At 40.4% G+C, this 26,850-nt stretch overlaps 1 protein-coding gene across 1 annotated transcript; it reads right to left on the bottom strand.

Moving 5' to 3' along the window:
- Window positions 1-109: 109 nt before the first annotated feature.
- Window positions 110-26,850, bottom strand: LOC122743632 (zinc finger protein 883-like). Its single transcript, XM_043988715.1, has 6 exons — window positions 26,789-26,850; window positions 25,300-25,560; window positions 23,582-23,670; window positions 15,639-15,765; window positions 15,220-15,315; window positions 110-10,784 (listed from the first exon to the last, which is right to left on the bottom strand). Exons 2-6 carry the CDS (start codon window positions 25,331-25,333, stop codon window positions 9,205-9,207), a joined length of 1,926 nt encoding a protein of 641 aa, XP_043844650.1. The 5' UTR covers window positions 25,334-25,560; window positions 26,789-26,850; the 3' UTR covers window positions 110-9,204.

Below are 26,850 nucleotides of genomic sequence, written 5' to 3'. Positions count from 1 at the left end.
TGCTAAAGGGAACAGAATTACCACCACCACCCAGTTCCACTTATACATCTCTGGTTAGTTTCACTTTCAGTAATTTTGTTTAGAAAAAGCGTTTATTGTCTCAGTTCAGCAATATTTAGGTTTCAAATCTTACAGCATCTATTACGGGCTTGAAAAGCAGTAACAATGCAACAAGCACATACCACTCATTTAAGATTGGTACTTTGGTGATGGTCTCTTATAATTTTTTTCAACAGAGCTTCCTGCAGAGTCTCTCTGGTGTCCACTGGACACCAATAAACTTTGGATCAAATGGATTTCAAGGTTGGGCATTTAAAGAGCCAGCAGCTTCTGGTTGAGTGTCCTCTACATCTAAGTACTTGTCTTTCTAGAGTCTGGAGCAACATTCAATTGGTCATTTCAAATTCTACTCTTCACCCATTAGTTGGAACATTTTATGCCCTTTTGGGGTGGGGGCAAGGAGAGCCTGGCCAATAAGATAAACGATCTACCAGTGTAGGTTCTCAGCTAATAAAGAAAATATCTGGCTTGGATTCAACTGGCCAAATTCAATATTTCAATGTTATAGGCACAGAAACATAAGAATATCTGATAAGCATTGAGTGTTGCAAACAAGTTTTAGCTAGCCAATAAATCTGTACCCAAGTAAAGGCTTCTTTTGGGAAACCCCATGATGCCTATACACACTACCAAGCATGTGATTTCCCTGAAGTCCATGACAATCGAACTGTCACCACCCAAAACATGGTGATAGAAACTAGTGCCATTGTCATAAAATGGTTGCAAGTTGATAGCATTATCATGAAGATTGTCACTTCACCCCCTAAACTAACTCTCCCACTGTATCCAACATCACATTAAGAATATCTCTGTTCCTTAGGGAGACAGTCCAGTTACACTTTGGAACAGAGACTCTAAGTTTGTGTCATCTTTTTATTCTGCCCTGTTCACCACCATCCAGGTCGAGTCACCATCCATCCAAGTAACTAGATGGCCCTGAGAAGGCATGACTCAACTCTGGAGCTATCCCATCAAATTGGACCTGAGGGCTAACTCTCACTCCCAGGCCATTGAGTGCTGTCAAGCACATAAAAAGAGAGAAGAACTTCCTTCCCCATTATGGCTTCTCAGTGACACAAATTATCTGGACCTGTGTGATGACATAAGGTTTGTCAGGAGTTAATATTGTTTCAACTCTTAAAATATTAGCCATCAAAATGGATAATATGACATCTCAGATGTCAACAGACTTTGATCTTCTTTGGAAAAGGGTTGACAAGCTTCAAGCTGATGTAATCTTTCTGCAATTCCATGTGCACCAAGGGATTCCTGTTCCTCAAGATGGCATACATCTGTGGCACAGTCTTCTTCCTGTCATAACAGAAGCAAGTGCAAAGCCTACCAAACTAGACTCTTCCCTGCTGGGTGACAAATTTATTGGCTGATAATGTTGAAAGCACCTATTCAACCTCTTTTGTGGGCCAAGTGATAACTCAATGGCCACTCAAATCAAAGGCCACAGGTAGTAATTCTCCATCAAACCCTATGCTGTTCATTGCACACTAGTAGTGACGTACTTAAAGAGAACACTATTTAACCATGCACACTCATGTTGAGAATAGTCCTAAATGATCACAGAACTTGAGCTAATCCAAATGAGAATGTCCTCCACATTCAACTGTACCAGAACCAAGAAATAAGAATAAAGTGATTGGGTATATCCCAGACAATTCATCTAAAACTCATCATAGGTTTATATGAAATTTATTTATTTTTTTAGTTAGATGTGTGCCCTGCTCTTTTAATGATGTTAACAAATCCATTACTAGCCATTAAAAAAATTAACTCCTCTATTACTTGTCACAATCCAATTACCAACTAGGTTCTGGAATATTATCTCCAGTTACACTTTCTGTTCTCCTTGTTAATTTCATCCTCAATTCCCACCACACCCCTAAAACTCAGCCCCTATAATATTGGAGGAAAATGAAAGAAGACTAAATTCACCTAAAAACTGCAAGATACCAAATATAGGGGGTAGCTAGGTGGCACAGTGGATAAAATCCGGATTCAGACACTTGACACTTACCAGCTGTGTGACCCTGGGCAAGTCCCTTTACCCCCACTGCCCCACAAAAAAAAGATGCCAAATATAAATGGTAGGCTGACAGCTACAGAATTCATACATTTAAAGAATCGAGTATGACTAATAATTCTCTGCATGAGCAGATCTTTAAGAATAATAGTGGATACCAAGCCTTATGCCCCTTTCCTATTAAGTAGGTGGGAAGTCCTGTAACCTACCCATTGCAACTCCCAGGTTCCATTCAAATCTTGCTAAACTGAACACACATATAAATCCCAGCTTTCCCTTTGGACAGCTCTCACAGCACAATGCCTGTGCTTTTGGAAGATCACAAAGTTCCTTGGCAAAAAAAGGTTAGTCTCACAAGGGCCCCAGCTCTAATTCTATGAACCTATAGCATGATGAGCATGAAGGCTCTCTCCAAGACATGGTACAGGTAGGTGGGAAGGATATGATTTAGATGGAAGAACCTGGGAAATGGCGTATTTATTTTCTGCTTCCTAATTGAAAACCTTCACCTGGTACTGTTTTACTAAGTCCAGGCCCCAGAGTTTTTCTTAGGAGGAAACTCACATAGTAGGCTGATGCCCATCACTAGAACAAGAAGGGAAGGCTTACCATACCATATATACTACAACATTTGCCACAATGAATATGAAGCTCTGCATGAATTTTTGTTAAAGCTTCATTTGTCTGGATATCCAGTTTCTTTGAACTTTCACTTGATTTTCTCCTTATTGATCCTACACTGCTAATCTACTTTTCTAGTCTCTAAAAATGCTTCCATTAACACTTATTTGATTTCATACTTATTAGTCCAATGGTGGCCTTTCTGATCCATATAATTCACCTCTTGCTTCTAGTCCCTAATTGACAGACTTTATTGTTAAAGTATGTTTTCCCATCTTGGTCTGGCCACTTGGCAAACTATCTTCATAGAGACTGTGACAAAGGATCATCAATTTAGAACTGAAAAAGTGTTTAGTGAATTGCTTAGTGGACATCCAAATCCCTCTCTAGAAATGAGGCAACTGAGGCCCAGAGAAATGAAAACCATTGCCCAGGTAGTATGTAATCATGCTAAGAGAAGGCTCTTGGCTCCAAAGCCAACCGCAACACAATACTCCTTAGCCATGGGAGATTCAGCCACATCCCTTGGCTATTCCCATAGTCAAGTAAGGCTGAGAGAACAACACAGGATTTATGGGGAAAAAATAGACAAAGATTGTATCAGAGAAGGCAGAAAAGGTGTTTTGATCTGCATTAGTAGATAAAGTAACCACACTCAGAACATTGCTTATTTACTAAATTAACACAGTTACTAAGCTTGATATCATGCATATACCACATAGCTATAAAGAATTGGGTCCTTAAGTTAAAAATATGACATCCTATTATAACATTGTTCCCAGATTTTTAAAAAAATCTTATTAACAGAAACATTTCTAGTAAATACAAGGACTATTAAATTTTAGTTCTTTTTCTCTAAAATATTTTGTTATATTGATATTATGAAAACTAAATTTTCTATAAATAGATTTTTAGGAAGATTGAAATTTAGTGGTTAAAAAATCAGATCAGTACACTTTGCACTGCTACTTTTAAGTGACCAGTATCTTTAGAAAGGGAAAACAGAAATAAAAGAGTGGGGAAGAGGGGAAGAGGGGAAGATGAACCACTCCTACCTCTGAACCATGGTTAGTAATAAACAATGTCTAAGACTCCACAATATTTACTAAATATATCTGAAGATTTCCTTTCATTCACTTCATTTCCATGGCTTCTCTTCACTAAAATCTCCAATGTATCATGAAACCTGAACTAAAAACCTAGAAGTTTCCCCAAATTTTAACTTGTTAACGGCAGTATGAAAAGACTGAGTTGATGGATAACTGTGGGCCAAAGCATAACAAACTAACCAGAGTAAAGTTTGGGGGCAAAGGTAGGAGTCTGCAATAAGAACAGAATGCAAGAGCTTTCAAACCCCAAAGGATGAAGTCCCTTCCTGCTCTTGAATTCTGATCAAGGCTTATCTCATAGGCTTTTTTTGGTAGTAGGAAGGAACCATAGATTCCTATGTTTCTGATAATCCTTTCCACATGTAATGGTGGAAGCTCCTCCAGTCACATACTCATGGGCCACAAAATAAAGGCTGATCGTGGATACCAGAGGTGAAAACTATATGAGCATGAAGTTTCAAGAGATAGAGACATTGGGCCTTAAGATGCAGTGATTGATAGAAGACCAGGTATTATCCACATGGCATCAGGAAGCTTTACTTGGAAGGCCACCAAACTCACTACTTATAATATTAGGAAAGGCCCAATCTTCCTGACATCCAGATTCTGAGATGGTCAGATAGTATGGGAGTCTCTGGGAGACAGCCCAGCCTTCAGGGAAGAGCTGTCAGGTGGTCAATAACCCATTTGTAAATTAGAGATTTTGCAAGTATAAGGAGACATCTTCCAATTTATCCAAGTAGTTGTTGACTTCTAAAATAGTGGTATGAATCAAATATGATGAAAATAATTGAGTGGAGGGGCAGCTAGGTGGCACAGTGGATAAAGCACCAGCTCTGGATTCAGGAGGACCAGAGTTCAGATCTGGCCTCAGACACTTGACACTCACTAGCTGTGTGACCCTGGGCAAGTCACTTAACCCTCATTGCCCCCCCCCCAAAAAAAATAAGAATTGAGTGGAACTTGTAAGTTCAGAAAAATGGTATGTTCTGAGTAGAAACATGAATATCTGCTGAAACAGATTTTAGCAATAGCTACTAAGAAGGGCCAATTGGTCTAATGATAAAACTGGAGAGCTGCTCCAAGGTAAAGTTGGTTCTCTTCATCTGGTTGTTAGTCCAAGGTGGAGTGGAGGGGGGGAGAATGGTATTTGGTGGAAAGATGAAGTTTGATGTGCAGGGTAGAGAAAAGAGTCATTTGTGGTCCATAATCTTTTTAGTGGGTTATGGCCCATGATTAAAAACAATACAATATACATGAGCAGTCCATGAAGATGAAATTATTTCCTGAAAGACTATTTGCACTGGTTCTGAAGCAGTGGAAACTTGCCATTTTAGTCAATTTTAGCACTGCGAGAATGCTTCCCTCACCCTGGGATGATAAAAGTTCTGTAATACAATCCAAAGCCAAGAACCAAGGTCACAAGAGTGCAAGAAACTGTAACAACCCACCAGAATTCCTGATGGGGTCCTTGGCCTAGGAACAGATTGCACATGACAAGCCATTAGTTAAGTGCTGAGCCATATCTTGTATGTGGACATAAATCTGTCAGTAGCTTGGCATGGACCACTCTGCAAATATTTCTAAGTCCAGTGATAAAATATTCAGTCATTCAATAAGGAGCTCACTTCTATTAACAGTGGTGCTGCCATGGTAGGAAAGGCTTCAACAAATAAGAAATTGTCAGGGAAATTTTGGTTCATTCAATTGGAAATTCATGGAATGCAGAGAACTCTGGTCAGAAAATCTTTCTGGCATCTGGAATCAGTAGAAGGTTAAGAAGCACCTTCCAAATGCAGCTGGGGTCAATCTCTTTTTTTCCCTTATCAGTGACCAACTAAGCCGAGAGGCTGACAGCTTCCACCAGGAAGTATTGCATTCATTCTCTTCCTTTCCATACTACTCTTTGCTGAAATCTCCAATGTATGATGAAGCCTGAACTTAACCCAAAAGTTTTCCAAAATTTTAACTATATTAGTTAATGGCAGTGTGAAAAGATTACATTAAGGTATGGCCTTATTGTAGGCCAAAGTATAAGAAAGAGAACCATATAGGAGTAAAGCTGGGGACTAACAGGATGTTAAGAGCTATCAAAAGACTAGAGCTTATACCCTTATGGCAGTAGCATTGCAGGGGGAATGCCTGTACCCTCCACTGGGAACTATATGATAAGGGATATCAGTCTATGGGAACATGAACAATATTGCAGGTGACCTGGTCACAACCGGGTAGATCCAGAAGGTGCCACAAGTCTGGATCCTACAAGGTTCTGAGAACTAAATCACACTTAACTTGCCAATGGCACCACCATTTTATTGTTAACAGATCCCTCCCTTGTTTCACACATCCACTCAACCACCAAGCCCTATCTGTATTACTACTGCTTCAGATCCTCATTACAACTCATTGCAATGGTCTCTGGTCTCTCCTTCCTCCAACCTATCATACGCACAACTGCTAGATTAATTTTTCTAATGCATAGGTCAGACTGTATCACTTTAAAATCTTTCAAGAGCCCCACTTTTCCTTCAAAGTTAAGTCCAAACTCCTTAGCCTGGCATTCAAAGACCTTTGCAATCTGATTCAAACTATCTAACATTTCACATACTGTAGTCCAGTTAAACTGGACAACTCACCATCCCTGAACCCACCATATACTTTTCTGTAGCTGACTTTGATCATGTTATTCCCACTAAAATGCAAGCCCCACTGGGGCAGAGGACTTGGTTTACTTAAACCTTTGAATCTCTCCCATAACTTGGCAGTTAGTATCCTACATGTAATAGGTTCTTCAATGTTTCTTGAAGCTGAACACCCTCCCTCATGATCTCCACCTATTAATATCCTGGATCTCCTTTAAGGGCCGGTTCAAATGCTGCCTTCCCTCCATGAAGTATTCCTTGATTCCCCTAGCCAGAGATTCTCAATCTCTCAATCTCACAGAATTTTTTCCTTTTTTTAAATATACTTATTGGAGTTTATAAATAGCATAACCACAAAAGATTAAGGAATGAAAGCAAGCACTGGCCGTGTAAATACAAATCTCCAACGGTCAGAGGCTAAATTGAAAAAAGTGCTGATCACTACTAAACCTCAGAGTCTCCACTTTAATCCCATTTCTCTCTCACAGGAATCCCTGAACCCTACTATAGTGCTTTTTTCCATCTGATTTAGTTCTCGGGCTTGCCAGCCATATGACCAAGCCAATCAGAGTTCCTTTTCATTTTATACAGCATTAACTGAAACAAAGTGGCTCCAAACCATTAAATACTCAACTCCCTGGGTATTTTTCTAGGCTCTTAAACTTGAGTGGCATTGGAGATAGCTTTTGTCTCAGGTAAGGTTAATTTCAGGAGAAATACAGTTAAGACCTTAAATCTGAAAGACAAAAACACCATGGCTACACAAGTAGACTTCCCAGGCAGGTTTTCTAGATATTTTAGCTCCTTCTAGAAAGCTACTAACATATTTCAACCCACAATAGTGGTTATTAGTTATCATTTGCCATTAACTTCCTGTGGGATATCATACAGAATCAAAAGAACCTAGATTTAGAGATGGAAAGGACCTCAGAGGCCATCTAGTCCAACCCCCTCACTTTAAAGATGAGGAAACTTGGGCTTACAGAGGTTAAAATGACTTGTCCAGAGTAAAAAGGCTATGAGAAGTAGAATTTGAACCCAGGACACCCTGATTCCAAGTTAACATTTGTTGGCTAAGATTATTCCCTTCAGTTTGTACTTTGATCCCTTGAGTCAAATGAACAAATTCTAGTTTCCTGCTCACTTTTGAACAAAAAAATAAAATAATTTACAAATACTAAATAAACCTCATCTTTAAAAAATTCATCTTCTTTCATCTTTGATTTAGTAGCAAATAATCAAAAGGAGTTCATCTTAGAGATCAGAAAGTAATTCCAGTGAAATGATAGGCCTACTTCTCTCAAGCTGTTCATCATTCCCAAGCCTGACACTACATGGGCATTTCCTAGATCAGTCCCAGAAGCTACTTTATAAAACACTATTCACACTGCTTTATTAGTTTCCTATGTCTACATGTTTCCAGTCTTCAAATGTTAATGAACTCAAGGAGTTCCACTGAGCTTTTGATTCCTTCATGATCTCTAGAGTAAAATCATTCTACATAAGTCCTGCTGGCAGCTTGAGTGGCCACTGCTGCAACAGCTCCTTGGCCTTTATAATATCAGCAGAAAGAACCACATTGGTCTGCTTCTATTGTATCAACCAAGAAGTTTTAAATCAGCAAGATGGGTCCCAGACAGCAGGGCATGTACAACAAATGAAAGTTCTTTGCAAGTTTCCTTTGCAGATGCACAATCATTTTGCTCTTGAAAACATTTCTTCAGTTTTAAAACCATCTTGAGGGCTTTTAAAAAAAAACTGCCCAAGACAATTCAGGGTCTTCTTCAATAAACATAATGTATAGGTGATGACCATGCTCTTTCATTTAGGTTTTGTAGCAATCCCCTCCCCCAGGACTATGTGACCAGCAGTCCTACTGCAGCAATAACTTTCAAACCTTCTTTGTGAAGGACATCAGCAGTTGCCAAAACACTAGACCCATGCGTAACTTCAACCCCAATGGTCAAATTGGTTTCTCCTGCCCTACAAGTTCCTGCTACAACATATGTAGTATAATAATATTTAATTTTCTTTCTCAATGTAAGCACTGGAACTTAGTTGAACAGATGAATAGAGTCAAAGACAAATGTGTATAGGGTACTACACATATCAAAATTGATAACCTTATTGTGAGTAGTTTGGTGAAGGTACCTGTAAACTGTTTTGAAGAAAATAACTGAAATTCTTTTGGAAGCTGCAGTTGGAATCCCCAAAGCTGCAGTTACATCCCCAAAAGTTTGATGTAAACAGGGAAGGAGATGCCACTCTTTAGCAGTTGCCAAACTGAGATGCATGTACCTCATAAAACCACATCATCAAGGACACCAGATCCACCTTCATTGCCTCGTGTCTCTGCCTGCTTTAAATATGCAAGTTTTATCCCTACCCTCCAATTAAGTTACTAGTGATACTTGCTCACCACCTGGTACTTCATAGTTTTGGTTTTGTTTATACAGGTAGATCCAACCTGATTCACAATTTCTGATTTTTTCTCATTTTATCTTGGATGAGCTATTCCTAAGGTTTATCCTTTCTGAATGAGTACTGCCCACCCACCAATACCCTAATGCTCCTATTGCCCTAGCCTCCCAGACCAAAGCAGGATAGATACTTTTCCCATTCTAACTTATGTTTGTCTATTTAGACCTCTCATCATTCCCTTCTAGATTGTGAGCTCTTCCAGTTGTATCTTTCTACACACATAAAATTGCTATGTAAGGTGCTTAATGAATACTTGCTAATTATATTTATGAAGCTTCCCTTCTGCATGAGTTTTTTGATGTCGAGTAAGGTGTGTACCCCACCTGAAGGCTTTCCCACATTCGTTACATTTATAAGGTTTTTCTCCAGTGTGAATTCTCTGATGCTGAGTAAGGTATGAAATCTGATTAAAACATTTCCCACATTCATTACATTCATAAGGCTTTTCTCCAGTATGAATCCTTCGATGTTGAATAATGGATGATCTATTGCCAAAGGCTTTCCCACAATAATTACATTCATAGGGTTTCTCTCCTGTATGAATTCTCTGATGTTGAACAAGGTATGAAATCTGACTGAAGCATTTCCCACATTCATGACATTCATAGGGCTTCTCTCTAGCATGAATTTTCTGGTGTTGAAAAATTGTTGACTTGTCAGTGAATGATTTCCCACATTGCTTACATTTATATGGTTTCTCCCCAGAATGAATTCTTTGGTGTTGTACAAGTATTGTACTTCGAGTGAATGATTTTCCACATTCATTGCATTCATAGGGTTTCTCTCCAGTATGAATTCTCTGATGCTGAGCAATGGATGACCTACTGCTAAAGGTTCTCCCACACTCATTACATTCATAGGGTTTCTCTCCAGTATGAACTCTCTGGTGTTGATTAAGGTGTGTACTTCGGCTGAAGGCTTTCCCACATTCAATGCATTCATACGGCTTATTTCCAGAATGAATTCTAAGGTGTTGAGTAAGCTCTGTACATCGCCTAAAAGTTTTTTCACATTGATTACAGTTATAAGGTTTCTCTCCTGTATGAATTCTTTGATGCTGAGTAAGAGAAGAAAGATGACGGAAGGCTTTCCCACACTCATTACAATCATAAGGTTTTTCTCCAGTATGAATTCTCCGATGCTGACTAAGATGTGTATTCTGGCTGAAGGTTTTCCCACATACAATACATTCATAAGGTTTCTCTCCAGTGTGAGTGCTGTGATGCTGAAGAAGGTGTGCACGCTGGCTGAAAGCTTTGCCACATTGATTACATCCATATGGCTTCTCTCCAGTATGAATTCTCTGATGTTGCACAAGGTTTGTACTCCGACTGAAGGCTTTACCACATTCATTACATTCATATGGTTTCTCTACAACATGAATTTTCTGATGCTGAATAAGTTGCTCATGTTGACTAAAAGCTTTCTTACATTCATTACATCCATAGGGTTGTTTTTTCTCTGTGTATATTCTCTGATGTTTAATTGGATCTAAATTATGTTTGAAGATCTTTCCATCTTTGTGAAGTTTATGATCTCCTATGTGAACTCTCTGTTTTGTAAAAAGGATTGAACTCAGACTAAGGCTAATTCCAAACTCATTACCTTCAGGGCCTATCTTCCCAGTGAAAGTTTTCTTGTGGCTGATAGTAGTCTGCCTCAATTGTTTCTCCTGGATTCCCTTATGACACCCCAACTGGTTATCCCATTCAAAAGGTTTTCCTAACTTGGAATACCAAAAACCATCTCTTGTGAATCTTTCCATCATTGCTTCCTGTGTTAATTCTTCTTCCTGCTTTAGAATTGACTTTTTAATTCCAGGATTAGTCTCCCAATCTGAAATAAAAAAAGTAAATGTTCAATGTTTCATCTCTTGAAGGAACTGAAAATAGCTAAGGTGGTCACAGGAGAATGAAACTGATAATTTTAAGTATAAGGTGTATAGCACTGATAGCTCTCAAATATGGCCACATGAAGTGATACTAGGAATGGGAAGGGAAGATCAGAAAGGGAATGGGAGTGGCTGTAAGGGAACTGATCCAACATACAGAGTGAGCAGAACAAGGCAGTCTGTAAGGTAAGAGTGGTGATAAGAAGAATAGGCTAAGTAGGATGGATAGGGCTAAGGGGAAATGGTAGAAGATGAGTTAGGATTAGGGGAGGCAGTCTGGGAGCAAAGTATGAGTTCTTATTATTTCATATTTATTTTATTATAAAAAGAGTCTAATGCATCCCTCTACTTCTAATTTTTGCCTCCACCAACTGATCTTACCTAACACTACCAAAATAATCCTCCATAATCAGCTTTCCTATGCCTAATATAGACATAATCAGAGCACACTAGTAAGGCAATGACATTTATTAAACACGATATGTGCTAGGAGCTGAAAGTAGCCATAATAACCACACAATCACAAACCTTATAAATCTTCAGTACCAAAGTTGGTCACATTTACTAGGACATATAAAGGGAATAAAGGGCAAAAAATCATCCACATAGAATCTGGCTCACTCTGCACTCTAAATATTAGTGGTCTTATCTACCCTGACTACCAGAACCTATTTTATCAGACCAGACTTTCTAAATCTTTGACTTCTTGGTTCGAAGACCTTCGATTTACTTCTGATATTTGGCAAACATGGTGGTTTTGCAATCCTACAAGCTGGTCCCCATAGTCCAGTTTTCTTTTGGTCCTGGATGCTATCTGACCCCATACTACCCTATTGTTAGCCACACCCTAATGTTATGTACCTTCTTTGCTGAAAAGTCTCCAATAGCTTCCCATAATCCTCGATCTCACAAAGTGTGCTCCATAATCTACCCTACATGTTTAAAATCCATGATTCTTTGATGTACATTCCCAAATCTCTTATTTCCCATATCATTCCTGATTCTAAATCTTTGATCAAGTATTCTCCCTACATAGAACATCTAATTCTCTTCACCTATTTAAATCCTTACCACCACTGAATTCTACTTACGTTATATTCCTCCAAAGAACCATGATGATATCCCCTTTCTCTGGACAATATAGTTATAGTGTACAAATAGAATATCCCCTGATATTTCACATTCCTTAATGACAAGGCCTATGTCTTATTCTTTTTTTTTTAATTTTTTTTTACTTTAGTGAGGCAATTGGGGTTAAGTGACTTACCCAGGGTCACACAGCTAGTAAGTGTTAAGTGTCTGAGGCTGGATTTGAATTCAGGTACTCCTGACTCCAGGGCTGGTGCTTTATCCACTGCACCACCTAGCTGCCCCTTGTCTTATTCTTTTTAGAGGGATGGGGATGGGAGAGGTGAGGAGCAACATATACATATATAGGTAGTATATAGACAAAGTAAATGCAAGAAAAATATGAGATAATTTTGAGGGCAGGCACTGGCAGCTGGTGCTTCAGTAAAGTCCCCATGATCACCAATTGGGCTGAGCTTTAAAGGAAATTAGGGAAACTATGTGGTAGAGGTGAGGAGGGAGTGCATTTTAGGCACGGGGGTAGGGGGTAGGTAGCTTGTATAAAGGCATGGAGATGGGAGGTAGATTGAGGGACTACAGATAGACCAGTTTGGCTTATAGATCCTCAAGGGGATCAATGTGTATTGAGTCTGGAAAAGCTGGCTGGAGCCACATTGTCAAAAGTCATGAAGTCCAAACAAAGGAGTATTGCCCTAGAGGCAATAGGGAGCCACCAGGACTTCTTGAGCAGAGGACTAACAGAGTCAGCCCTATACTTTATGAATATTACTTTGGCAGCTATGTGAAGTATGGACCAGAGAGGGGAGAAGCTAGAGGCAAGTAGACCAATTAGAAGATGACTATAATAATCCAGTCAAGAGATAATGAACTGAACTTCCTAAAGTATATGTTGTCTAGACCAGACTAAGACACATGAAACAACTATAGCACGATGTGTAAACAGATGTAATTAAGTGCCATGTTATACATTGTAAACTATAAGTAGTCTAGAAGTTCAAAGAATGGAAAGATCAATCTAGGCTGAGGTGGTGGATGGAAACAGGCCCAGGTGCTATGAGTGCTAAAACATGAGAAGAGAGTCATCAGTTGTGGTGAAGATGTATTTGTGCATAAGGGCAACACATGAATAAAGAGAAAGGAAAAAGGTTGAGAACAGCACTGGTAGTGCTGTGTGCCTTGAATCTCATCATGGTGTGTGAGGGTTTGTGTTCATGGGTTTTTCTATCTCAGTCAGAACTTGTACATTGGTTTCTAATTATCTCCGTACATAGCATGGAGCAAGCAATGAGAGCTGAGGATCAGTTTCCAACCACTACCTCAACACCAATTTGCCTACTTCCTGATGCCCCTTGCAAAACTGTAGTCAGTTTCCCGATCCAGCCATCCTCAGAACAGCAAAAACTGAAATGATATCTCACAGACATAGCAGCAACTGAATCTCTGCTCTCCCCACAGGCCACTCAATCCTTCAGAATTCTAATCTAATGTTTGAGGAAAATTTCTCTGAGGGCAGCATGTAAGATGGTTTGGAAGGGAGAAAAGAGTCTGTTGTTAGGGAAACCAGCTATAAGTCAATAAGTACTATGGACCTTACTTAGCATGGTGGTAACTGTGGAGAGTATGGGCCAAATGCTAAATATATTTTAGAGTGGTGGCAGGGAAACAGAATTTATTAACAACTTCAACACAGGGAAAGGAAAAATTGAACATAAATCAAGACACATGGAAAAGACTGCAAATAAGGAAACACTGAAGAGTGAGGAAGAAGCAGAAAGGAAATCTATAGCTTCCAACCTTTCTATGGGAGAAGAGTTAGCTCCAGGAAGATGAGGGAGGGATGCCTATTCTTGAGATTGAAGGACAGCATCAACATGTATTTATTAAGCACCTACTATGTAAAAGTTCCTGGCCTCCAGGAGCTTATATTCTACTGGAGAGGACAACATGTTCTTAAATAAGTATAGAAAGAATAAATATAAAGTATTTTGGAAGACCACTAGCAGTCAGGGTGAATCAGGAAAGGTTTAATGTAGAAAGTGGTGCCTGACCTGAATTGTGTAGGAAACAAGAGATTCTACTGAGCAAAGGTAAGCAAAGAGCACAGTCAAGGGAAGAGGGAATGAATGCCATGATAGAGGCAAGAAGGCCAGTGTGGCCAGACCAGAGCTTGGGAAGGGAAATCATGTATAGTAAGGCTGGAATGGGAAGGTGAGGCCAACTCAGAGGAGTTCATTTGCTTCTAGAATCAATAAGGAGTCACTAGAGTTCACAGAATAGGGAGTCGTGATATGTTCAGACATTTGCTTTAGGAAAATCACTTTGACAGGTAAGTGGAGGATGGTTTGGAGATGGCTGGGACATCGCCAGTTGTCTTGACTTATATGTCTTACCACTAGACTCCAATAACTCTGGAGGAGAGAATAAGACTGAAGACTTTGTACAACTCTGCCTCACTTAACTCTAATTCACTCATAAGTCATCATCCTCCTATGTCATTGGTCCTCTTCGAGAACAAAGGATGAACAATAAGAGACGAGAAGAATCTGGTTTGGACAAGGGAGAGACTTTCCGAAGGGAATCCAATTGAAGGATTTTGCAATAGTTCAGGAGAGAAGAGACAAAGGGATAACTGTATGAGAGAACAGTGACAGGAAGATTATCTGAGGGTGCATGATAGCTATCTTAAAATATTTGAAGGCTTATCCTATGGAGTAAGTAGTAGATTTATCCTGCTTTGTTACAGAGGGCATAACTAGAACCAATGGGTAGAAGCCACGTAATTCATCTAAATTTAAAGAATTCCATAAGAGAGATTACCAAAAAATGGAATGGGTGGCCTCAAAAAGTATTGAGCCTTGGGGCAGCTAGGTGGCACAGTGGATAAAGCACCGGCCCTGGATTCAGGAGTACCTGAGTTCAAATCTGGCCTCAGACACTTCACACTTACTAGCTGTGTGACCCTGGGCAAGTCACTTAACCCCCATTGCCTTGCAAAAAAAAAAAAAGTATTGAGCCTTGAATTTGCTTCAAGGAAAAGCTGGATGATCACCTATCAATAAGTATATGGGGTGGTCACTGGAAAAGATAACCTTCTAATTCTAAGATTCTATGGTATTGTGAAGTGAAATCAAGTTATCAGGGAGACTTCATACTAAATGGTTTCCATCTTTTCCACAAGTTTGGAGAATGGGAAGCTTTGAGGAAAGCTACCTAATAAACATTTCCAAGAGTCTGATCTTTAATGCCTAATGCTTATATTCACTTCCATTTACCTGGTTCTTATTTACTCACCTAGGCAGGTGCCTCTTGGGATTGCTCTCTCCACTATCCAGGGCTCTTCTCCTTGTTGCAACTTAGATATTACATCTGGCTTGGATAATTGATGGCCTGCTCATAGGAAAAACAAAATTTGAGTGTTTGTGCCAGAGATATAGAACCATTACAGAATCTAGGCTCAGCCTATAGGCATTAGGATTTCTAAAAGATGAAGAAGGCTCTGAGTTCAGTCTTGGCACAATGAAGGTGCCCATTTCTTATTCCTCAGATTTAGGACCAGTTACCTAGAAAAGGGAAGAACATCTTGTTTGTGAGCAAAAGAGCTTAGACTCTAATAGCTATAACTCAAGCCCAAATTCAGTTAAGCACTTCAGAGACCATGTTGCAGAAATAAAGATGAATAGTTTTGAGTCATAGAGGAAACTGGCCCTTACCCAAAGAGACCAGGTTCCTATAGTTTTCCAGCATCACATCTCTGTACAGGTCCTTCTGAGCATGATCTAGGTGTTTCCACTCCTCCTGGGTGAAGTCCACTGCCACATCTTCGAATGTCACCAATTCCTAAAACAGCAAAGACATTTTTGGTTTTGTGGGGAAATGAGGGTTAAGTGACTTGCCCAGGGTCACACATCTAGTACGTGTCAAGTGTCTGAGGCCAGATTTAAACTTAGGTCATCCTCCTGAATCCAGGGCCGGTGCTTTATCCACTGCACCACCTAGCTGCTCCCCACATTTCTGTTGATGCAGGGCCCTTTTCCAATAGAATGGTGGCAGTGGGAATGAAAAGGAGACAAAGACATCAGAGCTAAAGCAGTGATGAAATCAATGAGTTGGGTGTGGAGGTTGGAGAGAAAGGAAAGAATCAAAAGTGATTTCAAGGGTTTCAAGCCTACTTGACTCAGAGAATAATGCTGGCACCATAAATAGAAAAAAGGATTTAGGAAGAATGAAGAGGATTTGTTTTGTTATGTTTTGTTTGGGGGAGGGGAGGAGAGCAGGGTGGAAAGAGGACACAGGGTTCAAGTTTAAACATAATCCAGTCTTCCCTAGGCTTTTAAGAGGTTTTGTACTTTTCAGGTCTGCCCTTTATGCTATTAGGAATGGGAAAGGAAAAAAGAAAAGATCCACAAAACCACCTTGTTCAAGAATTCCCTGTTCTCCTATCCCTTACAATTGTATCATTTAGCAGAAACAACTTAAAAATCATCTAGTAAAACCCCCTCATTGATAGATGAGGAAACAGAAGCCCTAATTTACCCAAGACCAGCCCTAGTGCGGAGCTTCTCCACCATAATGTATTTGAAAGTGTTTCTGCTTGATAAAGGGAAATTATCAAAACAAAAGACATGCATTCAAACTATACAAAATCACTTTTTAAAGAAACTCTGACCACTCAATAATCTCCTAGAAGCTTTTCAAAATTCTAGAAAGAAAAGTTGTTGTTTAATGAATATTTGTTAAAACAAAAGTATTCAGTTCTGTTTGGCTCTTGGCTTATTCATATATAAAATGAGGACTTGTGTTAGACTTTTCTAAGGTCCTTTTCAGTTCTCAAACTCTAGGGATTTAGCAAATTACTTTATTACTTTGAATCACTGTAGGCAAGCTAGGTGGTGTAGTGAATAGAGTGCTGTGCCTGAAGTTGGAAAGACTCATCTTCCTGAGTTCAAATCTGGCCTCAGACACTTACTAGCTGTATTGATGTGGGGGGCAAAGAAAGGGTTAACAGACAAATTTAAGACCTGAGCTCTCTCTAAGAGGGATTCAGACCCCAGCTTCAAAAGGGATTAATGGATAACTTGGGCCTTCATTACAAGTCTGGGCCTAGGCTCTTGTTACCCACATTAATCACCACTCAGAACAAGAACATAAAGAGACCTTAACTGTAACAAAGACAAAGAGACAGGCTATAGAAATCCTAACTGATAAATTTTAATATCCAGAAACCAGGCCTGAGAATGGACACTCTGACCTTGGCAAGTTGAGGTAACATGCGCAGATTTGTCCTCAGATTCACCTTATGACAAGTAAACCCCCAAAACACACCTCCATTGAAAAAGGTATCTGCCGAGGGTTGGCTTAAGCCCCCAGGAACTACAAATTAGGATAGGCCCTCCCTTGTACCTCCCTAAAGTGGAGATTATTATAATGAGACTGATAATCAGTCTATCCATACTATAAATACAACTGTCTTTTCTTTCCCTGTTGTAGAGATACCTTTCTATATTTTTCTGGTTCTCTCCCTGTGGTCAACAGTCTTCCTTCCTTCCTTCCTTCCTTTCTTTCTTTTTTTTTTTTTTTGGCGGGGCAATGAGGGTTAAGTGACTTGCCCAGGGTCACACAGCTAGCAAGTGTCAAGTGTCTGATGCTGGATTTGAATTCAGGTCCTTCTGAATCCAGGGCTGGTGCTTTATCCACTGCACCACCTAGCTGCCCCTGGTCAACAGTCTTTCAATAAAACTTGGGAAACTGAGTCACTGAGTCTTGTAATTCTTTTGGGACAACTGATCAATCTGATCAATTAATTCCATCCAACACCAGTATGACCCTGGGAAAGTCATTTTACCCTGTTTGCCTTAGTTTCCTCATCTGTAAAATGAGCTGGAGAAGGAAATGGCAAACCAGTTTCTTTGCCAAGAAAACCCCCAACTGAAGAGGCAGATATGACTTTACAGCAACAATGAAGTTTTTAGTTAGTTTTTTTTTGGGGGGGGGGGCAGGGTATAACAGATTGTTGGTTGTAACATGGGTCAGCAAACTACAGCACACCGGCCAAATGCAACCCACCGCTTGTTTTTGTATGACTAGAAAGCTAAGAATGTTTTTTACATTTTTAAGAAGGCAACAGGCCAGATTTGGCTTGCAGGCTGTAGTTTGCTGACCCCTGGTTTATTTGAACAATCCCCAATCTGGGCACTGTTCCTATGGGAAAACGATCTACTAAAAACAACCTCTTTTATGATAGCTTCTAGAAACACAACAGAAATCATCTAGAAATGTACAAATACACACATTAGGTGTGACTATAAAGTAATGATGGCAATTTTATTTTGTGTTTATGGAGATCCACACCTCAGTACTTTGCAGCCATACCTCATCTATGCACTGGCGGGTAAAGCAGTACCAGGAGATTTGTACATCTCTCATTAGATTTCCAGCTCTTCAAGAGAAGGGAATGTCTTTCATCTTTCTTTGTACCCCCCCCCCCAACTTAGAACAGAGCCTGGCACATAATAGGCACTTAATGTCTGATGACTGAATGACACTCATTAACCTGTAAATTAAATTAGTAAATTAGATGAGGGAAGACATTGAATTGTATTTCTTTTAATTGCTACATTTCTCCTTTTTCAGGAAGCAGCTCACAAAGGGAAACTTCTGCTTGAGAGTAAAATTGTTAGGATGAGGTTCTACTTTTCCAGCCTCATTTGACTAACCTGAAGAAAGGGACAGCAAGAAATAGGTTGAGCTATTCAACTCTATTACTAGAATGTAACTGTCCATGTGGCCTCTCCATTTTTTTAAGTTGCTTTGAATCTGGTCCTTACAGCTGAATAGCCCTACTCCCTGTGTTTCTGACTATGCTCCATTGATTGTGCTTTCAGAATGCAAAAGCACTTTCTCTATAAGAACCCTTTGATATCCATAATGCAAGTATTATCACCCCAGTTTGCAGATGAGGAAACTGAAGTACTAAGAGGCTAAAGGAACACCCCTCATATATATATATATATTTTTTTTTTTAGAATACTAGATTGGCAAGAATCTGGTTAGAAGTTTTTACTACAACAATTGATATTGGATCCTGGGCAAGTCATTAATTGCTTACACCCTCAATTTCCTCATCTGTAAACTGAAGAAAAAAATATCTACACTCCTGATACCATAGGGTTGTTATAATATCCATGTGGGCTATAACAAAAAACCAATGGAAAGCCCCCCAAAAGTTTTTGTTTTCTGCTGCTGGGGAGTATCCTCTGCAAAGCTCCTGCAACTCCTGGGTTCTGTGTAGCCTAGCCCACTCCTTTCCCCCAAACCAAATCCCCTACATCACGGCAGTCCACTGCTTGACAGGGGCTGCTTGGGACCAACACTAAGGTTAACATCATCACAAGAGGAAAAAACAACATGGCAACAATCTTGTCCAGCAGTTCACTGGAAGCAAACCATGAGTACTACCTAAGGTATGGAGAAAAATGATTTTTTGTGTGTCTTCTATTTAATAACTAATTATTGTATTAGGATAAATGTTTTTCCCCTTTTCTATTTCCCCCTGGGGGATAGAGGATTTATGTTTAGAATGAGCAAGATTTTAGTTTAAATGGAAAGTAGAAACACTGTATCTGGGAGGGTGGAAGAGAAAGCTTCAAATTAGCCAACCATCTGTGAAATTTTCATTGGGAGCCTTTATACCTTGGAACTTGGCACATACTACAACTCAGGGCTTGCTTTTTGGTGGTTTGACTGATTGTCTACATTTAAGAAAGTTATGGAGAAAATATTAATCATGCAGATTAAACTTAAAACTGATGGAGAAAATGTTAATAATGCATATTGAATTTTAAACTGTCAAAGTATTTTGGGGGGGAAGGGGGAGGAGCTGGTTGTTAAACCATCACATCCCTAACTATAGTTCACAAACATTTCAATGAGCATTCTGAGAGGCTCAGGGAAGGTTTCAAATTCTAACTACGTGGGTATCTCTCCTTCCCTTCCCACAAACATGGCTCCTCATGCTGACCTGCTGGTTCACCAGATCTAGTATCCAGATCTAGTATCCACCATTACTACTCCATATATCCATATATCCATACTATAGGGTAACAACCCCATAAGATAGCTACTCTGTAAGCTATCCAGTGTCTACCTCTTCTTCCAGGAATCTCATCCCTCCTCCTTCCAGGCCCTCTGCAATCCTGTCTATACTCTTTTCTGCAGCTCCCTCAGCCCCTCCATTGTGACCTTTGGAAGGCGAGCTCTATTGAAAATAAACTTTTCTACAGCCTCCAACTTTCCTGAACTTCTCTCCCTTCTTGCTTTAAGTGTGCAAGACTCCTTGAACTCCCTGACCCCCAAGTTCCCTCAACTACCTCAACTTCAGCAGCTTTCATCTCTCCCCTGCCTCAATCATGTTGATTGGTATGACTACATCTCAGACTTCTCTATCTCTTGGAATTCACAATTCTGAAGTCCTACTCTCTGACCACAATCCCCTGTGGCTCTCCCTTACCATATGCCAACTTTTTGCCCTTATCTTGATCTCAGAACCTTTAACCCTCCCCTGTCTTTCCTTTCAATCTATCGGCTCCTCAAATCAAGATTTATTAAGCACCTACTAGATGCAAAATACTATGTTAGACACTGAGGATGCAAAATAAAAAATAAAACAAAACAAAAACCAGTCTTTGGCCTCAAAAAGCTCATTTTCTATCAGAAAAATAACCTGTATACAACTATTAGTACATATGAGATCTTTTTTTTTTTTTTTTTTGGAGAGGCATTTGGGGTTAAGTGACTTGCCCGGGGTCACACAGCTAGTAAGTTTCAAGTGTCTGAGGCCGGATTTGAACTCAGGTCCTCCTGACTCCAGGGCTGGGGCTCTATCCACTGTGCCACCTAGCTGCCCTGATATGAGATTATTTGAAAAGGGAGAAAGTATGGAGAACTGAGTGTGGCCAGGAAAAGCTTGTTGGAAGTGGCAGTACCTTATAAGGAAGGGTTACACCTTCTCCATTGACCCTCTGCTGTCAGCCTTCTGCAGGGCTGGAGGTAGGAACACTAAACCCTTCCCCAGGCCTCACACCCTTCCATTTTCCATCAGCAGTTCTGCTTGGCTTTCACTCCATGCCTGTGTTCCCTAATGCCCCCCCTTCAGTTTTTTTTTTGTGTGTGTGTTGCCCTCCCACATGAGATTGTAAGCTTTCTATGTGTATTCAATTGAAATTAATCAAACAGAATTGAGTTCATTCACTGCACAGAGGTGGGACAAGGAGAATGGGTTCACTTCATGGGCTCAGCAAATTGTGAGGCTAAATCAACTTAAGCTCCCTAAGTTTCTGGCTTTCTGAGGCTCAAAATTTCTGCTCATTCTGAGTCTCCTATAACACAGGCCCTCTGGTACCTCCCATTGTCTGCAGACCCCATGGTCAGTCACTTCAACAGCTCACTAACCCCCACCCAGTAACTGCCATTTTCCCATTTCTTCTCTCTTAATCCCAATGACTGGTAACCCTCCCCTCCCTCAAGTTAAGTCAATTCAATAGGCCTTTCTAAAGCACCACTTGAAGGCAGGCCACATGCTGGACATTAGGGATACAAATAAACATTTCCTCTCTGCCTTAAAGAAATTTATATTCTTCTATGGAGAAAACACATCTACAAAGAAAAGGTTCATTTAAAATATATACAAAGTAAATACAAAGTGATTAGAAGGTCAGGGGACACTGGGAGGGGCTGGAAGTACTAAGAGGCAGTAAGGAAAGGCACTTTGTAGGAGGTGGCAGGAGAGGTGAGCCCTGAAGGGTGCTAGAGGCAGAAGCGAGGATGTAGATCATTCCAAACATGGGGCCCAGCCTGTGCACAGAGGCAGAACATGGAATACAGTGTCTGAAACGTGCACATATGTCAATCTGGCTGAAATTTGCAGTGAATGATGGAGAGGATGTGTAATCAGTCTGGAAAGGTGGGTTGGAGGTAGATTGTGAAGGGTTTTAAATGCCTCACCAGGGCAATTTGAATGTTATCCCAGAGGTAACAGAGAGCTACTTGAGCTTCTAGAGGAAGTCATCTGATCAGATTTATGTTTTGGGAAAGTCACTTTGGCAGCAATGGGATTGTATCAGGCTGCCAAGCCAAATAATTTCATAAAACACAATACTGATTGGCGACTCTACAAACTCATGCTATCTAACCTCTCAGCTGGGTTCTGACTGCCAGGATTTCTCAATAAGCTGGCTTATTCATCACTTGTTGATTCCCTGGCAAATTTCCCATTGCAATTATACCAAATTGTTTTCTAATTTCCTCTGCCACCCAAATTCAAATAAACCTTCACTTCGCTCTCAAAAGATGTCTTGGACTTCTATTTTCCTGAGATAATGAAGCTATCTAATGTAAGGTGCCTCATTTTCCTCTGTACCCCCAAATCTTGATATTCAGCTCTCTTGCATTCTTCTTTCTTCTCAAAGACTCACAAATTGGTATCTCTGACCAGGACTTCATTTCCAAATTCCACAACTACTCACATTTGAACTGCCTAGTGGATACCTTCACTTTGTTGTATGCCCATTATCTCCAATTCAACATGTCCAAAAATTAATGTTTCTTCTCAGATCAGCTATTCTTTCAAGTTTCCCCATTTCTGTCAATTGTAACAAAATTCACCCAGTCACTCATGCTCAAAACTTTCATTATCTTTAACTATTCCCTCTTTACTTACTCTTCTCATCTAATAAGTTGTGAAGTTCTATCAATTATGTTTTCGCAATGTTTACACAGTTCACTTCTTCAGATACTAATTAGTTATATGACCCTGAGCAAGTCACTTATCCTTTCTGTGACTCAATTTCCTCAACAGTTAAAAAAATGGACTGTTCCCTTCTAGATCTAAAGGACTGTCAACATCCTAGCACAAGCCCCCATGACTATCATTTGAGACCATTAAATAGGCCAGTTGGGCTTCCTTTCTCTAGTCTCTCTATTCCACCAATTTATCTTTCTCACTGCTGCCAGAAAATTCTTCCTTTTGTACAAATCTAATCATGGCATGCCTCAGCTCAAAAATCTGTCACTAGCCCCTTACTGCCAACAAAATAAAAGCCTAAACTCCTAAGCCTGGTTTAAGGAAAAGAAAAAGAAAAAAAAAAAAGCTCTTCACATTCTGGCACTACCTGATCTTACAATAGCCTTATCTCACATGAGTTCCTACTGCATTCCAGCCAAACTGGAGCACTGACTTTCCTCTGTACACAGCCCATGTTTCCCTACTGCCCTGCCTTTGTTCCTATCATTCCTGGAATGTTTCCCCAACCCCCAACCCCATCTCTTCCATTCCAATCCTTCTTACCTTTAGACCCAGATCAAATTCTAAATAACCTTTCCTTCTCTGGACATTGCATTAACAGTTTGTTTCCATCTGCCTTTTTGTCCTGAATATATTTCACCCACATTTTAGTTTACATGTTATAGCTATCTGGGTAGACTTGAAGTTACATTTTTACATCTTCCCCATACTTTTATGTAGTAGATATTAACAAATGGTTTTTTTAACTGAACCAAGGCTTTTCATGACCATTTTAGCCCATAAAGTTATTTCTATTTTAAGAACTTTCTGAAATAAGATGGTACTTCAGGAAACAAACTGCAAATTCCAATTTACCTGAAGCCTAGATAGCAGGAGCCCAGGAACCATATCCTCCTTCTCTGTGCTTCCCCCTTGTGGAAGGCTGGAGTCCTGCAAAGGCAAACCTGGGGAGAAAAGTCACAATGAAAACAGTCACTTGTCACCACCTTTCTAACTGCTGATTATCCTTCACTATTTCAATGGCTCCAGGATGGGCATACCCTCCACTGGTATAGACTGAAGTCTTTTCTCTTCCTGTGCAATTCTTTTCTTTTTTTTGATGAGGCAATTGAGGTTAAGTGACTTGCCCAGGGTCACATAGCTAGTGTCAAGTGTCTGAGGCTGGATTTGAACTCAGGTCTTCCTGACTTCAGGGCAGGTGCTCTATCTACTGCACCACCTAGCTGTCCTTCCTGTGCAATTCTTGTCCATGTCTGTTTTTTACTATGAATTTGATCTTACTTTTTCTCAAGAATTTGCTTTCCCACCCACCTTTCCCCTCGACACCTCTCTTATCTCCCCTCTCCTTCCAAAATAAACAAACCCCAAATCCTTCAAACAAATGTGGATGGTCAAGCAAAAAAAAAAATTCTGCACTGGCCATGTCCATTTTTGTATGATCATTCTGGATCTTGAGTCTCTCGGTCATGTGGCAGGAGTGGGGGGTGGCATGCTTCATTTTCAGTCTCCTAGAATCAAGGTTTGTCGTTGCATTTACCAGAGTTCTTAAGTCTTTACATTGTGGTGGTTTCTGTATCAATTGTTCTCTTGGTTTTGTTCACTTCACTATGCAGGAATTCATAAAGGTTTTCCCAGGTAATCTCTTTTCATTATTTCTTATGGTGCAATTGTATTTTATCACATCCATATGTGATTATTGGTTCAGCCATTCACCAACTGATGGCACCTGCTTAGTTTCCAGATCTTTGCCAACACAAATAGAGCTGCTAAAATATTTTTGAACATATGGGTGCTTTTCCTCTTTTTAAAAATTTCTTTGGAATATAGGCCTAGTTGTAAGGATGAAGTAGTGGAAGGGGCTTTGAGTTCATCAGCACATGGTAATGGTCCTCACTGTCAAGTCTACCAGAGTATATTCCTGGTTTGATTTTTAAGGGGGAGGGGTTGGGGGTTCCAGTAATTCAAAGCCTGGGTCCCAGATTAACATGGCTATTCAAGTTGTTGTTTGGGACCTATCAGTGACCTGTACTCACTCACTGCTGATGGTGTTGCTGGTTGACACCTGTTCCTGTTCATACCTGTAATAAACCTTGATTTAATCCATAACTATTTCCTATGTCACTTCCTGTACCTCTTAATATAAAAATGTGGGACTGGCTTGCCTAGCAAGTTAATTCAATAATATGTGTGAATGTGGTATGAAGAATGAAAAGTCCAAATGATCAGATACACTGAATTAAAATCAAAATGGCAGGAACCTCTGGAGGGATGGACCCTATTGTTCCAATCCACTTATGAGGGCTTTCCTCCAAAGGAAGAGTCAATGGAGTATAATCTACCCTCTGCTGTTCCAGAAGTTACTGGTTATACACAACAGAGCTAACGGCCACGGACTGACTTGGATGGGGACCTAAAGAGTGTCACCCTGTGAGCAGATCACACTGTGACACAAGGGACACGTCCCCACATATTACCTAAGACTCGCCCCCTCCCCCTTCCAGATAAAAGGTCAGCTTGCATTTTTCCCACCTTGGGAAAATGTTTCCCTACCACAATCCTGTGATAGTTCTCACCTTTCTCTTCAGGAACTTTGATCTGATCCTTCATAGTCAACTCTTTGCTCACTGCTCTCTAGATGTGCTCACTTCACCAAGTCCTGATCTTACTAGGTTGAATAATCAGAAACTACTCCAGGATCCTCTTCTTGATGTCAGTATCTGGTCTCTGTCCTGAAATATTAGCTTGAGAGGCCTCAGATCAGACTTATTCCTCCCAGCATGGATTTCTGCTCTCCTGGAACATTCTCGTCCACCTTCCCTTTCAGTTGTTTGCTCCTATGGAAAGATTGGGGCACTGGGGGTCAATCACACATACATCCCTTTGTGGGTCAGACTTCTGTGAGTCTGAAACAGAGTTCTTCCTCCAGGTCCCACTGCCACAGTCAGTAGGACGGTCCCAGCACCCTCAATAACAAGTCTGACACTAGCGACCTACAGAAGGTCAAAGACCAACATGTACAATGTTCAGGCTGTGAACAAACACAAGGTGCTACAGTTACCGAATGGTTATAAAGCTTTAAAAGAACCTTCAAAATATGATCAGATACACAAATATACCCAGGCATGCATACCTCGTGTTTTTGTAGGAACAGAAAGACTGACTTGGAAAAGCAAGGCACTATGTTCAAAGTTCCCATAATTTGCTCCATAGTAGCACATTTGTAATGAAAAGCATAATAGAATCCTAGCTCCACCAGCAAGTAGCAAAATATAGCAGAAAGAGCTTGAATTCATAGGAGACCTAGATCCAAATTCTAGATCTAACGTCATATGTGTGGCCTTAAGCAAACCTTTGGCCTCTTAGAACCTCCCTTAGTCATCTGTAAAATTAGGCTAAGATTTGTACTACCCACACCTCACAGGGATGTTGTGAAGGAAGCTTTTTCATTGTAAACCTTAAAGCATTCAAGAAGTGGGAGTTATTATTGCTGTGAGACTTTGGATGTCATGTCTCTAAACCTCACTTTTCTTATGTGTAAGTAGACACAATATTGAAAACGTGTCAAGGTGTGCAAATGAAAATTGATAATATACTTAAAGTCTTTTGTAATCATAAACCATCACATGAATGTAAGCTCTTATTAATTTTAGACACATGTATGTACACAAAGTTCACAAGATTTAGAGCTGAAAGAGTACTTGGCATTCATTCTGAGGCCAATTCCTACATTTTACAGGTAAGGAAACGAGTGCCAGGGAGAAGCCCTTTGTTTAGCTGGGCAGAAGCACGGAGCCTGGGTTCTCTGCTTTCTAATCCGGTGCCCCCGCCTCCGCCCCGCATCCACGTCCGCGGGGTTAGCCCTGCCTGACTTTTCTCCAAGTCTCTAGAATCCTCAAACTCAGGGCGCCAAGAACCCCGAGGTACTGGGAGACGGGGGAAGGTGTGTGTGTGTGGGGGGGGGTACGAACACCGCCTGGTGGAGCCAGAGAGTCGGGTCCACCTTAGTGGGGAAGGGGAGAAGCCCAGCCCCCAGGCATCCTCGGCCCGCCCCTCCACACTCACCAACCAAAGCAGAAGAAAAAGCCTTGCGCGGCACGTTGGAGCCCCTGAACTACTACTCCCAG

Source organism: Dromiciops gliroides, chromosome 2 (assembly GCF_019393635.1).
Source record: "Dromiciops gliroides isolate mDroGli1 chromosome 2, mDroGli1.pri, whole genome shotgun sequence".
Lineage (NCBI taxonomy): Eukaryota > Metazoa > Chordata > Mammalia > Microbiotheria > Microbiotheriidae > Dromiciops > Dromiciops gliroides.
This window is presented reverse-complemented; position numbering and strand designations above follow the sequence as displayed.